At 40.4% G+C, this 14,717-nt stretch overlaps 1 protein-coding gene across 3 annotated transcripts in view; it reads right to left on the minus strand.

Annotated features, from left to right (window-relative positions):
- Window positions 1-1,048: 1,048 nt before the first annotated feature.
- LYN (LYN proto-oncogene, Src family tyrosine kinase) overlaps window positions 1,049-14,717 on the minus strand; it is a 29,042-nt gene continuing 15,373 nt past the window's right edge. For all 3 annotated transcript variants that reach the window (XM_009074866.1, XM_009074864.1, XM_009074865.1), the window contains exons 10-12: window positions 8,312-8,465; window positions 6,410-6,541; window positions 1,049-1,880 (exon numbers count right to left, since the gene is read on the minus strand). In XM_009074866.1, coding sequence (XP_009073114.1) covers window positions 1,678-1,880; window positions 6,410-6,541; window positions 8,312-8,465 — 489 coding nt within the window. In that variant the 3' untranslated portion in view covers window positions 1,049-1,677. The remainder of the gene's footprint in view (window positions 1,881-6,409; window positions 6,542-8,311; window positions 8,466-14,717) is intronic.

Here is a 14,717-nt window from a genome sequence, read left to right on the forward strand (position 1 = left end):
ACTGGACTTCCTCTCTTCATGCCCTCCAGGTCAAAAAGAGACCACAAAAAGGATATAGAAATGGTTGTTTTGTACCTCTTCAGCTTCTCAAAGCTGAATGGGTGTAAGGAAAGCCGAATCCATTAATCTTGCTAGTGGTGATGAACAGATGTTCCCCTGTCTCACATGAAGCTGCCACTCTGGACAGAACATCAGCCATTTGTTATATCTCAAATTACTACCATACAACTTGCTTCAGATTAAGTGTTTATTAAAATTAAAAATCACCATACAATAGAAACTATTTACATATTTAACTGATAGTCTGCTTAAACTGCACAGTTTGAAGGAAGCCAATGGAAAAGAAAAGCATTGAATATTTCTGCTGCTGAACTTGAACTGCAAGCACACTGAAGCTTTATTAGAAAGGTTTTAAGCTTCTGCAACGTACCCTTTGCCTAAATAATTGGGCTGAAAGGTGGCAAAGATGAGTACTGGGTTTCAGTTGTAAGAACCAGTGTCACTTTGGGAAAAAAATCTATGCTGTGGTTACACTGCAATTGCACTAGCTCATCTGTTTTGGTAAGTAATTTGAGAGAACAGTTCAACAGATAGAGCTTAGCAAAATTGCATTCACTTTAAGAATTAGATTTGTATACTGAGCAACAAACTATAGTGTCACTGCAATGTAACTTGATATCCTATTGCATATTTCCACAACTGGGTTTTGATAGTGCTAGAGCTAGTTTTAGCTTTAAAACAGATTTGAGGTTAGTCAATTAAAGCAGCAAAAATATAAGGACTATTCTTGAATAATCACAGAGGATTAAAAATTAAGATTCAAATATTTTCACTGGTAACAGTCTCAGCAACTGCGATGAAAGTATTAACTTCCTTCAAAATCCTGTGCTTTCCCATGGACTTCAGATGATGGCTTTGGCCTTGTGGGAAGCTGAAGGTTGAACACAGAGTAGGTATGCTGCCACTTCTGCTGTCATGTGTGTTCATCTTGCACTTCTGCACCTATGATGGCTGTGTGATGCTTCGAAAACAATTTCAAATTTAGTATGAGTAATACAGCAGTAGAACAGAACTGTTTTCAGTGTAAAGAATTACACACAATTCTTCCTCAAAGGAAACCTTGACACTGCTTAGGAAAGTCTTACAAGAGGTGACAGTATGCCAGATACTATGTGAAACAACAAGGATATAAAAATAATTTTCATAATATGCTGTATTTCAAAAAAAGATGATTTAAAAACATCACCATGTCTTAAATCCGAAAGATCTCCTTCATGACTTTTTCCTTTGAAAAGAGCTGTTCATGCATCCTCTCACCCCTTTTATAAAGACCTTGTATTGCATGACTGACTTAGATTCTAAGAAGGCACTGTCATGCTGTACCAGGGTATGATTGCTTTCCTTCATTCCTTCTCCCTCCTCACCCCAAAAAACCTGTTTGCTCTGGGATGTTTCTACAGATGCAAAACACAGAGCATTTAAGGAGAACTTCAAGCTTTAGAGGAACTGTTTAACCAAATAAAAGCATATTTCTCTGTAGAATTACTCTTTCCTTCAGCGTTTCAGCTTCCACACTCAGTTAAGACATCCAAACTCATGAAGCAACTGGTTTGAGCAGTCTGTCCAAATGATAGTCTGTGCCAATGATCCATGTCAATAGAAAAAGTGTTCTTTGTTCTATGGCTGTTGTTGGTATTGCCCTTCTGTTGCTGTGTAGAAGTCATCAAGCACGCTCTGTAGATAATCAAACGTTGGCCTCTCTTCTGCTTTGTCTTTCCAGCATGTTTTCATGATATCATAAAGCTCAGCTGGACAGGTTTCCATGCGTGGCATTCTGTACCCACGCTGAAGAGCAACCATCACATCTGAATTGCTCATCCCTTCAACAAAAAAAAAAGAAGAAAGATTTGATGAAATTATCTCAATTCCTAGATAAATGACTTTTTAAAATTTAGTTCACTCTAAAGATGTTCTTCAAATAATATAAGAAGGCTATTGCTGCTTAGTAAAGGTGGCTACTACCATGAGCTCAATAAACAAGGCCAAGGTGTGCACCAGCAATGCTCTGAAAATCCTGGGGGGAAGATTTCCATTTCTTCAGTTGAGTGTCACAACCTCTTTAGTGCCAAGTCTAACAAGGCTATGGCAGAAGTCATCATTCTTGCCTCCAGAAGAATCTCTGTTCTGTCATCCTGAGCAGTCCTGCCACTGCTTCCAGCAGCAGTGAGACTCACAGCAAACACTCACCCTGGCATCAGCCTTTGGCTGCAGCTGCAGTGTCTAACCTGCTTGCTGTAGACTCCATCCACACTGAGAGGGAGAGTAGCCTACCTGTTTGACCATGCTGCCAGTCACCCTGCCCAATGCTTTCACATTTTCTTCCACATTAGCTTTTGTGTAAGTGCTGCTGATTGCAAGATGCTGGACAGTCACTCATGAAATCATTAATTGTAACACGCAATTTCCCCTCCCTTCTTCCTCATCCTATTCCTATCGTGCAAAACCATCTTGCCAGCTGTGCCGAGCTTTGCTTTGTTTCCCTCTTTTGGTTTTCTTTTAGAGGATATGGACTGGTACTACCAGAAGTGCATCCTGAGTCTCACATGCCAACTAAGATCATGTGAGAGAGTCCTGCCCTGGCCTGCATCATCATCGTCTCTTCTTTTATTTCCCCACACCCTTCCCCCACTTTATCAAATCCTTGAGAGATCTGTTCACAGAACGATTTCAACACATACTCCCAGAAGGTCAGCTATGCTGGGGCCAACAAAAAGGCTCACCACTTCCTACCCAGAAACCTGCCTTTCAGTTTGACTCTTCCTCTGCAAATCTTATGCAACCCAGTGGAGTAATGGTGCCAGGATTATCTTCTCTGAGACACACTCTTATGTTTTCCATACTCAGTGAATGCTGTTTGTTCCCAATGACTGGGCATGCAGGAAGCACCTGTGCTTCAGCCTAGGCATTTGCTACCACCAGTGAAGACTTTCTCTTTTGGAAGACCCACTGGCCACTCCTCAGACTGAATGCTTCACATGGCACAGTTCTGCCCAAGACTACAGTTTCTCATGGTTTTCTCAGGCAGCTCAGCCTCTGGTCAGGTGGTGGGTCCTGCTCTGAGCAAGGTCAGCAGTGGAGATGCAGACATGGTGCTCTCCCAAGTACTTGGTGACTGCAGCTCTGCTGCTGCAGACTGTGCAGATCTTTGTACACATTATCTGACTGCTATGGCTGTGATTTCAGTTACTTGGCAAGTAAGAATACATTTGAATTACAACCAAATGACAACTTTATCCAGTATAATTACTTGGATTATTCAAGATAACCATAGTTCATACAGTTGACTTCAGCTCAAGCCTTTTAGCTTTAACCTATTCCAGAAATACCATCAGCCATGTAATAATCTGAGTTCGGATCAAAGTGCTTACTTTGGGCACACCCTTTGTAGTTTTGGTTCCTCTTTGGAAGGAGGAGGGAAGTTTTCCTGAGCTAATACTGCACACATGCAGAAAAGAAGTATTTTGAAGTTAGCAGTGAAGTGGCATGTTGTCACAGAATAAGAAATCACTGCTATATAGAGACAAATGACAGGAGGAAAGTCAACCAAACATTTAATAGAGAACAGTGAGACTACTTGAGCTTAAAGAAATGTATTGCATATAATATATGCAGGAAAATACTAATTCATACTATGCAAAGTCTTATCAACTCTGTGCTGCCACATGAGGGCTGCTGCTGCTGGGCTATTGTGCAGAATGGGGCTGATTCTGTGGGTTTAAGTACTTTATAGGGTTGTGCTTAGATCGAGTGTCTGCAGGACTGATTGTTACATGCTGAATGCTAAGGACAAAGCTTGTGTTTCAGCTGCTCTGCAGGAAAACTATGTGTTAAATAACCATCTAAGTTCAGAAGCCAAAAATGAAAATACTTTTATCGGTATTCCATAGTAAATACATCATGTACATACATGCACATGTTTGGGGTCTTATTTGAAAGAAAAAGGCTTATCCACAGTCCAAGCATATTACCTGTCTCAGTACAAGAAATATATCCCCCACACGTATTTGTTACACTTACACCTTCTTGAATGCTAGCAAAGGACATGAGCTGTTAAGTTTTGGCACACATCTGTTAATTTATGCTGTGGTACCTGTTAGGTTTCACAGATAAAGACATAATTCCTTACGTTAGAGCATGGGAAATGATGTGAACACAGTGGTGTGGAGGAAGAATCCCACTGTACAGAAAGGGGAGCAGCAGGCATAATTGGAATGCAAGTATGGATGTTGCCAGTATTTGACTTACTACAGAATCACCTGGAAATTAGTTTTGACAACCAATTTGACTTATTTGCCAAGAGAATCAGATACTTGTTTCATGTTTCAGAGGTAGTTCCTGAAACTATAGTGCCACTAATTGCTTTGAGTTTCTCAGGAAGAGAAACAGTTGTTGAAATTTAAGAATGAAGATCACAAAACCTCCCAGTTTCTTAGCTGGAAATGCTTCCTACCAAGTTGCCACCTAGATTTTCCTCACAGGTATTAACTACTTGCCAGTCTCAACTCAGACTATTTCATATTCAGCTTCATGTTGAATACTTTCTAGTTGCTAGAGCTGATTAATAATTGAAAACAATGTTTTAAAGCATTCCCATTAGAACTGAAAAATCAGTTTACTGGTTCTCTCCAGTGGCTGCTGGGTTACAACCTATCAGCAGGTTATTACTGCCATGCTGGAGTAATTTGCCCAAATCTGTCACATCTCAGTGTAAATTGATCACCCATTTATTTTGCTGTCCTTCTGATTCTCAGTATCAACTTCCAGTCTAACAGCCTATTTCAATTTATACTTCTATTTAAAATAGACATATATCCATCTCCCATTTTCATGCAAGCAATACCTGCAAACTGTTAAAATATTCCAGTATGCAGCCAAAAGGCTTCTGCTTCTAATTGCTGGTTGAATTCACAGTGCATGGCCTGCTTATGGTGCTCATAAAAATGCTGCCATTTTGACAAAAAATATTGCCCAGACTTCCCCTGGAAAAGATTATTTCCCACAGTAGTACCACAGTGCTATATCCGCTGTCAAGATTGACTTTGTTCTTAAAATAAAAACATGATACAGTTTTATGGAGGTTAAAAGAGAACAAACTTAGCTGCAGAACTAAGTACTGGATTGGATTTTGTATTTTCATAATGTTGGTTTCCAGGTGAGCTTGCAGGTTTGCTCAGGGAAGGACAATTTTCAAGGCATCCAGAAATAACCTTGTGAGCCCAGTTCAGCATGGGTAACTGTCTGGATACACAGACATGTGCTAATGGGGAGAAAAAGGTCTCCTGACTGTGGGAAGAAACATGCATTACTGGGCTGCATACAACTCCCATCTGATCCTTCCTGGGGATATGAGCAGTGTTTACAATACCTTTGGCAGGACCTGCTACTCAGTCACATATTTTATAGACCCTACCTAAAAAACAACCCAGAACATATGTTTAAATACTTAGCTGTGCAAGCAGCCCTACCACCTCTTGAAGTTTAAGGGTGCTAGTCTTGAGCTTAAGTGTTTTCTCAGACTGGAACGTTGTTGAGAAATGTGAATGTCTGGATTGGCTCTACCTCTTGTATGAACAGTTGATATGTTCTTCCACAACATGGTGTGAAGTTGGCTGCCTGAGTCTCTCGGGAGATCCAGGCTCCCTGTGCCCAGAGGTGTTAGGCCTACTGTCATTTCAGGGACTTGGGTCTGCCCCTTGGCCATCTCTGGCAGAGATCTCTCCAGGTGCTTGTGAAGTGGTTTACACTGTTTAAACAGCAATAGCTACTGCACTGGAAGTGTTGGGAAAGCTTTGCTTGGATGAAATATCTGTTCTCCCTTTACTGTCAGGATCCTAAGGGTTCTTCCCAGAACTTACTCCATCTATGAGATGTGCCGTACAGGTGAACATAGCTGTACTTTCGCCGTTTGTCCACAGCGGAAGAGAATTTTGGTCAGTTTTCCATAACCTCAGTAAGATTAAATGAATGCAATATGCTGCCCAGAATTAATCATCTATGCCTGAGATCTAACAATTTTGTATGCATAAAAATACCCTTCATACAAGCTGTCTCTGTGTGCTGGAAATATTAATATAGATTTTGTTTAACAATGAAGCACATAACCATCTCACAGCTTGACATGTACACCTCTGTGGTCTTGTACCTGAACTGTATGGAACCACAAAAAGTCTGTTGCCTAAAATTTACCCCTGAGAGGCATTTGGTTTGCATGTATAGTGACTACGTTCTCAAAGCAGTAGGATTACCTGTAAACATTTCTCAAAACATTGGTGTCACTATTGACAGCTCTTTCAAAAAAAAAAATACCAAAGTATAAATACAGAGTAACGGTATAAACACAGGCCCATACCTGGATAAGGGATTTTTCCATAGGTAACAATTTCATACAGGAGAATCCCAAATGACCACACATCAGATTTAATAGTGAAAGATCCATAGTTAATTGCCTCTGGTGCTGTCCATTTAATAGGGAATTTTGCACCTAAAAAAAAAAAGTACAGTCTCAAAACAGTAAAAGACAAATTTAAACACTCAATATCAAGTCACTCAGATGTCTTACATGACTTGCTTATGATAGCCCTAAGTTAGCAAAATACCAACAACTCCTTCTGTGCAAGAACTGCCAGCAGAGATGTGCTGCAGGATGCATGTTGCCACACTGCATATTCTGGGGCAGAGGGACAAATCAGATGCTGAAAGTTACATATCAACTTCTGACTCCTAGGTATGGTGAATTTTTGCTAAAATTATAATCACTGCTTTCCCTTCTCTTCCCTTCTGCCCGGTGACAACAATCTTAAAATTCCAATCATCTAGAACTTCACAAGACTTACGCTAACTTCTCCTATTTTAAAGGAAGTCAGTCTGGCTTCAACATGCACTTTAATGCATGTCACATTCAGCCATAGATGCAAAAGCAAGGCATATCTTGAAAAGTCATATCTCAAGTTACTGACTTTCATGTCTAACGAACTGGTTCCAGAAATTGCCATATAAAAATCAAACTCCTTTCAGTTAAATCAAAACTTCAGGCAGACTTTGTTGGGAATATTACATTAGTTCTTTTGACAAAGAGGAGATTTTCCTTATGCCCTTTTTAGCCTGCTCTGTCTGGCACAAAATACCAGGTAAGCCAGGAAATTTTTTTGAATGGCAGAAAACACATCAAAGAAACTCAACATAAAAAATTTATAACCTGAAAGGTTAATTTAATGAATATACAATGTCCAGAGCTAGCTAAAAAACACAGATATGTACCATCTGTACCTCTGAAACCTGCTTAATCAGAACCTTCCCTCTGATCTATTGAATTACTGTAACTCAGTGACTGCTGAATAACTCATCTTCCTTTAATCTCGACGGTAGTGCATTGTTCTCTTTCTTCCTCATACCTTAGTTCTTACCCTCTCATCCTACATGATGAGTTTACATCCAGACTGTGTGAAAACCTGAGGTAGTGTCTTTAAAAGGAGAAGAGGAAAGTCAGCCAACAAACCTGCTACGAAAAGTTACCCTAATGCAATTTGTGCATGGAAGTATAAATAAAAACTTACCACTGCAGTGAATTGATTAATCACTTCTCGAAAGGATCCTTGACAACATTAACAAAACACACATGCCAAAACCCAGACATGCATCTTTAACAGTATGGTTTTTTCCCTCTTGCTAGTCCTGACCCTGCTGCATTGTTACCTTCCATCCGTGTGCTGAACAGGAACATGATCCACCCTTCCAGTGTCCCTACACATAGCAGCAATGCTGCTGAACATGCAAATCAATGCTGCAGCAACTAAAGCAGCTTCAAAAGGTAATCAGTTCTGCTAAAGCTTTTCTTGTTACCAGCAACTGCACTTGCTAGGGCTCTTCCTTTCCTTAAGTGAGAAGAGGTACATATGGCACTTCAGGATGTGAAGTGAATATAGGATCATATTTTCTTGGCATTTAATTCAGTGGGATGGAAGTTGTGGCTGTGCAGTTAATTTGTTCAATTTAGGAAAAAATATTGTGTGCAGTTAAGTACTCCCAGTTTTGTTTGTTTATCAAATCTATTTAAAATGAACTTGTCAAAAAGCCTGGGGAGCATGGAAAGGTTATTTGTTTCCTTATTCTCTTTAGAAGCTATTGGCATTGGAATGCTGCTTCTAGGAAGTTGTTACAGCACTTTCTGCCCTTGGAGACCATATTATTGTTAGATACAGCCTCGCTGCCTCCCAGAGGCTGAAGTTTAAAAGACAAAAATAAAAATACATACCTTCCCTTGCTGTGTATTCATTGTCTTCTATGACTCTCGCTAGTCCAAAATCAGCAATTTTGCACATCAGTAAGTTGGAAACCAGAACATTGGCTGCTCTCAAATCTCGATGGATATAATTTTTTCTTTCTATGTATGCCATCCCTTCTGCAATCTGTAAGCAAAAAACCCAACTGCTTTGTTATTTCAATACCAGACAAGTCCATTAGCAGCTCTGATCTCTCTGTTCTTCCAAGGTGTCAGCAAAGCTGCATCCATTTATTCATTGTTAGTATCTTTGGAGCATTTTTTGGATGAAAGCAAGGAAAGGGGGATTGCCATGGAAAACCTATGTGCAGATCCAGTCCTGCAAAGCTGTGCTTACAGTAGCAGCTCTGAAGTAATTGTTTGCGTGACTAACAGCTGGCAGGATTAAATACATGTAAGAGAGACATTTCCTGAAACAAAATCTTAATTAAAATGTTCCTCGGATTTCTACTAAAATATTCTCTTCCCCAGATTATTAACCAGTCTATTTTCTAAATAGGAAGGAATTAATAAGTCAAACAAGATGCAGATGTTCTTTTAGGGCTGATGAAGCAACAGTGCAGAGAGAGTTGAAAAAACCAAACAACTTTCTATTTACCCAGTATAGGCCTGCAGAGTCAGGAAACAATTACTAAGATAGGGCAAACAACTTGATCACTGTTTTCTTCTAAAACAACATGTACCTGCTCATACATGAGGAGTGTTTGGCAACAGCCAGCTCTCTGATACTATCTTAAGGAAACATAATTTGTACTTCAGCAGCCCAAATTGATTTCCAAATCAAATTAAAGATGATTAATGCCCTCAAAATATGCACAGGGGACGATTTTTTCAGTATGTGCTCTAACTACATTTTTTTCTCCCTGAAGAAAAACATTCTACTTTTCGGAAAAGAAAAAAAAGAAGAAACTGAAATGATAGTTTAGACCAATAAAATTGATGTGTAGACTGTATTCTGTCCAAAAGTTTAAGAGGAGTTAAGAAAATAGGAAAATAAACCCTGTGCTTGTGAGCTGTCAGTTTTTATCCTTCTTCTGAGACTTGTGATGAGTGATTCCCTAGGAAGGGCCACAGTCCAACCTGTGCCACAGGTACCTCTCTGGGATGTCTGTGAGTGGGTGACAGGCACTTGCTCTTGTCCAAATGGTTTGGGGAAAGCATAAGCTCTCAGATTTGCCAATGAAGCAGCAGCACAGCAGTGCGAGTCCTTTGCTAGTGCCAGTACCAGCACCCTCTCCACCTCAGAAGCTCTTTCCTCTCCACCTCAGGATAAGACAAGTGGATCCCTTCTCAGAACCAGAGGTGCTCATTTCAGCTGTGCAGTAAAGCAGGCAGGAGCAGCTGACCAAACTTTAAGAAAACATGAACATTACTTCTGCTTATCCGTTTTTAAAAAGTCCCCAAGGGGTACTGCAAAGGCACACACTGCCACCACTTACAGCACAAAACCACACAGTCTTTGTTCCTCTTTTTTGGTTTAAGCAGTGGAAAAATAGAGCTGCTTGCCCTCCCACCTCCTTCCACTGCAAACCTCTTCTTACAAACCGACATATTCTTCAGAGCAGTGTGGCACTGCCCTTGTACAATGCGGGGAGGGTTCGTACACTAAACCAGAAAGAAACTCTGGGGATGAAGAGAATGAAGAACACCTGTATTTCTCATTTTCTAGAAATAAGTAAGACATTTTATAATGAAGGAAGCAGCTCCTAGTGAATAATTGCCACAAAGAGTCTTACTGGAGACTTACAGACACAATAGAAAAGCAGAATCTGCTCTGCGTCTCTCTCCTCTCCATGCCATTATTTGGGTTTGAGGAGGAAGGAGAGATGAAAGGGAAGGTCTTGCTGTAAGATCAATGCTGAGGTTGGACTAACCAGCTTGGCAGATACACCCAAAATGCAGATAGGCCTGCTAATGTCACCAAAAATTCATCAAACATCACAGAGGACTCAACTTTCCTCTCTCTTCCTTGCACAGATTTAACATTTGAGCAAACTGCTGGCTAGGAAATGAAGAACAACTTCATAGAAGAGACATTCATGATGGTGATATTTAGTTTCCAAGTCCAACCAAGAAAAGCCATTGGAAAGACCATTTTCTTTCCTCTTACATGTGCCAGATTCACTGAAGTCATCATCTGATTAGTCACGAATCAAGAATGTGACATCAAATGAGCCATTATGTTTTCAGCAAATACAAACTACATTTCTGTGAAATTCCAATACAATGGTTTTGACTACATTGAATCAGAAAAATTCAGAGAAGCCACATATATGCAAGTATTTGGGCATGCAAGAAATTCCAAAGTAGGAAAAGAATAATGGACAAGGAATTTTGAATGGGAGAAGGAGAGGGAACATAGCAACTGGACAACTGAATTCACACATCAGGTCACTTTAAATCTTTGCCTGTGGGGAAAGAAGAAAGAAAGAAAAGACTTTTTGATCACGGAAATGGGTGCCAGAGCCCATGTGATAACTTCTAATGATAATTATTGGGTTTTCATTGCCAAATGATATGTTAATGGTAGAGAAATTCAGATGAACAAAAGAAAATTAAAGCCTTCTTCCCTCTCTTTTAATGATCATTGGTACCTGTCAAGACTGTTCGGCTACATGCAACTACTACACAGGAGCAGGATGGGAAAGCTAATTTGGGCTTCAGGAGTATGTTTTGTGGCCTTTAAGAGAGGATTCTGCCTACACTGCACAAACATTACTACCAAGAAGGGAGCAGTTCCCCTTTAATGAACTCCCAGACACGTTTCTAGAAATACCCAAATTAAATCCTTCTATAAACAACCAGCTAATAAATCTCTACATACTAGGAACTATACACCCAGGGTAAATATGGAAGAAAAGTCTTCTGGGAGAAATAAATCACTCCACAAGACGACCTCTGTAACTGTAAAGCTTCAGCTAGAAGTCACAGTGGGTGTGGGACAGTGTCTTCTGAGCTGCTCTCAGCTGCCCACCTGGGCTGCTCAGGCCCACGGCTTGGCGGGATGCTCCTGCCAAAGCAGATAAAACAGCCCAAAAACCAGACTGGAAATGTGTGCAAAACATTTAGGGTGGAAAAGAGCATCCTGCTGGTGCCTTTTAAGCAGAGGAAATAATGGAGCATATCCTGAGTTTCACCCTGCCCTAAATTTGGTAGTTCACTCTGTTTCTACAGAGAAGCCTCACTAAAAACAGTCTGCAGTTTTCAAAGGTTTGAAACAGGCCTGTGTTATTGACCTGGACAGGTCTTTGTTCTGGGATTAACCAAAACTCTGATAATGTCCAGATGCATAATATAAAATAAATAAAAATAAAGCAAAATAAACCAAACCAAAATACACTTTTTAATCACAGAGTTTTCAAAACAGAGTTCATCTTCATGCCACTCTGTCTGTGAAGAGTGTGTCCACCCTTTGTATCTGGCAACTGAAAACTGTTGCAAAAGTCACTCATCTTTAAGTGATACACATTGGTGTAATATCAATTTTCAGTTTGCAGCAGAGCTTATCCTAAAGGTGAAGTCAGGAAAGGCTGAAAAAACATATTCCTCCTGCTCCAGTCAAGCAGCTATGTAGTCAAAGCAGATCCACAGGGAAAAAAATGATTATGAAAGTAATGTATATAATTATGCACTGGAACATTAGAGGGTATCATTAAAAATCAAAGAAGCCTGAAAAGGAATATGGTGAAACTGCAGTGGAAATGTCACAATGCCAAATAAGACTTAAAATTAATTCTAATTTAGGGCTTTCCCCTATGACCTTAAAAAAAGAGAGGAGAGCAAGATCAAAACACTGCACCAAAAATCTCTATTAATTTCATTCTAAGTTTACCATTATTTCAATGACATTGTAGCCTTAGAAGACAGAAAAAAGTTGCCAGTGAAGCTGTAAATCATAGAAAAATTAATGAAAGTATCAGCACTGCATGGAAAAGAAGAAAGACTGTTTTGGGGACAAAGCTTTGACCAGTTCAAAAGTTATGCCATGTGTATGTTCAGTAAAAACCAATGTAATTTCCCTAACCGCAGCCACTAAGCATGTGTGTGCTGCACCGAAGATACTAGATTTGCAGAAGCAGGAAGAGTTTGCACATACAAAAGGTTCACTGAGTTTGGGTTATACACTTTCAGCAAATCCCAAACAGAAACAAGCACAAATCCATGAACTGTGATGCAAAGAAATGGAGGCTCTTTGGGTAAATACCTCTGGGAAAAGCCAAAAACCAACTAGTGAAATCCAGAGTTTGCCCATTGCTTTAGTGCTGAAGGGCCAAGGCTGTTGCCTGTGAAAGATCAAGGGGGATTTGGGCAATGTCCATGTGGATTGCCCTGGCTTCTGCATTAGCAAAATTTGGCAGTAGCTCGTGGACAAAGTGATGACATTTTCTTACTCTCCAGTTCATAACTGGGAACCAACAGCTAACGGCACCTTTGGGTTCCCTGAGCCTGCTGGTTGAGTTGGTGTGCAGGACCCGAGTGAGGGGAACCTCCATCACCTGCCAGACACAGGGCAGTTGCAAGACCAGCAGATGAGGTTGCCACACTGCTGACCCATGCACCAAGAGAGGCCATGCAGGCAGGGAAGCAGGCTCAGGTTTTATTTTCTCTGTATTCCTGGCTGTTTCTGGCATGTCCAACATACTGACAATTCTGCTGACTTCTACAGGAGATACCACAGGTCTGCTCTGTACTAAAGCAGACAATATGTGCTTGAAAATACACTTGCAAAACTCAGTTTCCTTTCAAATATTCTCATTTCAGAGACTTATAGCATTCAACTCTAGTGGATAAAATTGTCAAGGCATAGCTAAAACTAGATTCCCTTAGCCCCTACTCATATGCACTAATTAAAACACAAGAGACCTTCTGAGGGCATGTTGCTTTAGAAACTAAGCTGGATCACCTTACCAGCAAGAATTTTCTTGCCATCCTTTCTGCAAACTTAATCTCATAAACTGTAACCATTAGTACATAAAGAAACCCATCAAAATTCAGAATCCACAGCTGGAAGTTACGGTAGGCTCTAGATGTAAGTTTAACCAAGTAGTCAGCTGTCACTGTCAAAACAGCTATCAGCTAGTGTGTTCACTGAACTAGACAGCAAAGTCGGTATAGTAGAGCAGGAGTATATTTCTTACTTGCTTGAAAAATGCTTACTTTTAAAAAGGTGTTTATATCACCTAGGGGAGCAGACCTCTTTTTGCAAAATCAGAATGTTTCATGCCTTGTAAACACAGATTTTTTTCAAGACACTTCAAGTGAAACTCAGTGAGTGGAGCACTGATCAGCAGCCTGGTAATCCAAACACCAACTCACAGAGCTCTTCAGCAACACTTGGAAAATCAGCTTCAGATGGGGATTTCCTGTTCAACTACCTGCATGACATTCTTCAGGCATCTGATAGACCACATTCTGACGTCCCTTCTTCTCCATGCCAGTTCCTCTTTATCTGGCAAGTCCATTTTAAGGTGGCAAAGGCTCACTTTGGATAAATAGACAACATATTAAGTGGGACCTCTTGCCCATTTTCCTCCTGCTATATCACAAGTCCATTGCTAACACACCCTCCAGCAATTTTTCTGTGCACACATGTGGATGTGGGTCAGCCAGCTGTGTAGCATGGCTAGGAGGGGGCCAGCCTTGTGCAACACCACAGGTATATGAGGGGAAAAATATGCCAATCCTCAGCTACCGTTTCTTGCATTTTCAGTCTTCCTGAGAAGCTGGGATATTGTGGTAAACTGCCTTGCCAGAATGGTGTGATTAGACAGCAATGAAGAGTTCAAGTGTGTGTTCACCAAGGAAAAGAAATATGCCTGATCTTACTTCAGTAGTTCACAACGAGCTTCCATTTTTTTGGGGGAGAAAGAGGAGTTTTTTGTGGGTTTTTTTATAACATCTGGAACATAGCTCTCTAAATTTCTCTCCCCTTAGCTCTGCAGAGAGGTTAAAATAACTGCTGCAAGTATTAAATTAGTAAATTTGTACAAACCAGAGTCATACCAGAAATACTACAGCCTACATTCTGGAAAAGTGTGAGCCACAGTTCTGCAGTAAAATTGCCATTACCTTAGCAGAGGTCTGAAAATATTTTTGTCTGCCTTTTTCCCCTGAAGAGCCATCAATTAACATTCAGACTGTCACAGACAGAAGACCAGTGGTACATCTGTGTTGGTCAGAAGGAAATCTCTGGTCTGAGAACCACACACATGCAGCCTGCATGTCTATTCCACACAGCCCAGTTATCACCCAGTGGCATTAAGGGCTCTTTGCAAATGTGCTCAAAAACCCTACAAATTCTTTCCATACGAAAAATCCCAGTATCTCTGTTCCAAAGTTTTATTTGGGCTGCAGCCAGAAATCCTTAGAGAGGCATTCC

Source organism: Acanthisitta chloris, unplaced genomic scaffold (genome assembly GCF_000695815.1).
Source record: "Acanthisitta chloris isolate BGI_N310 unplaced genomic scaffold, ASM69581v1 scaffold13005, whole genome shotgun sequence".
NCBI classification, from domain to species: domain Eukaryota; kingdom Metazoa; phylum Chordata; class Aves; order Passeriformes; family Acanthisittidae; genus Acanthisitta; species Acanthisitta chloris.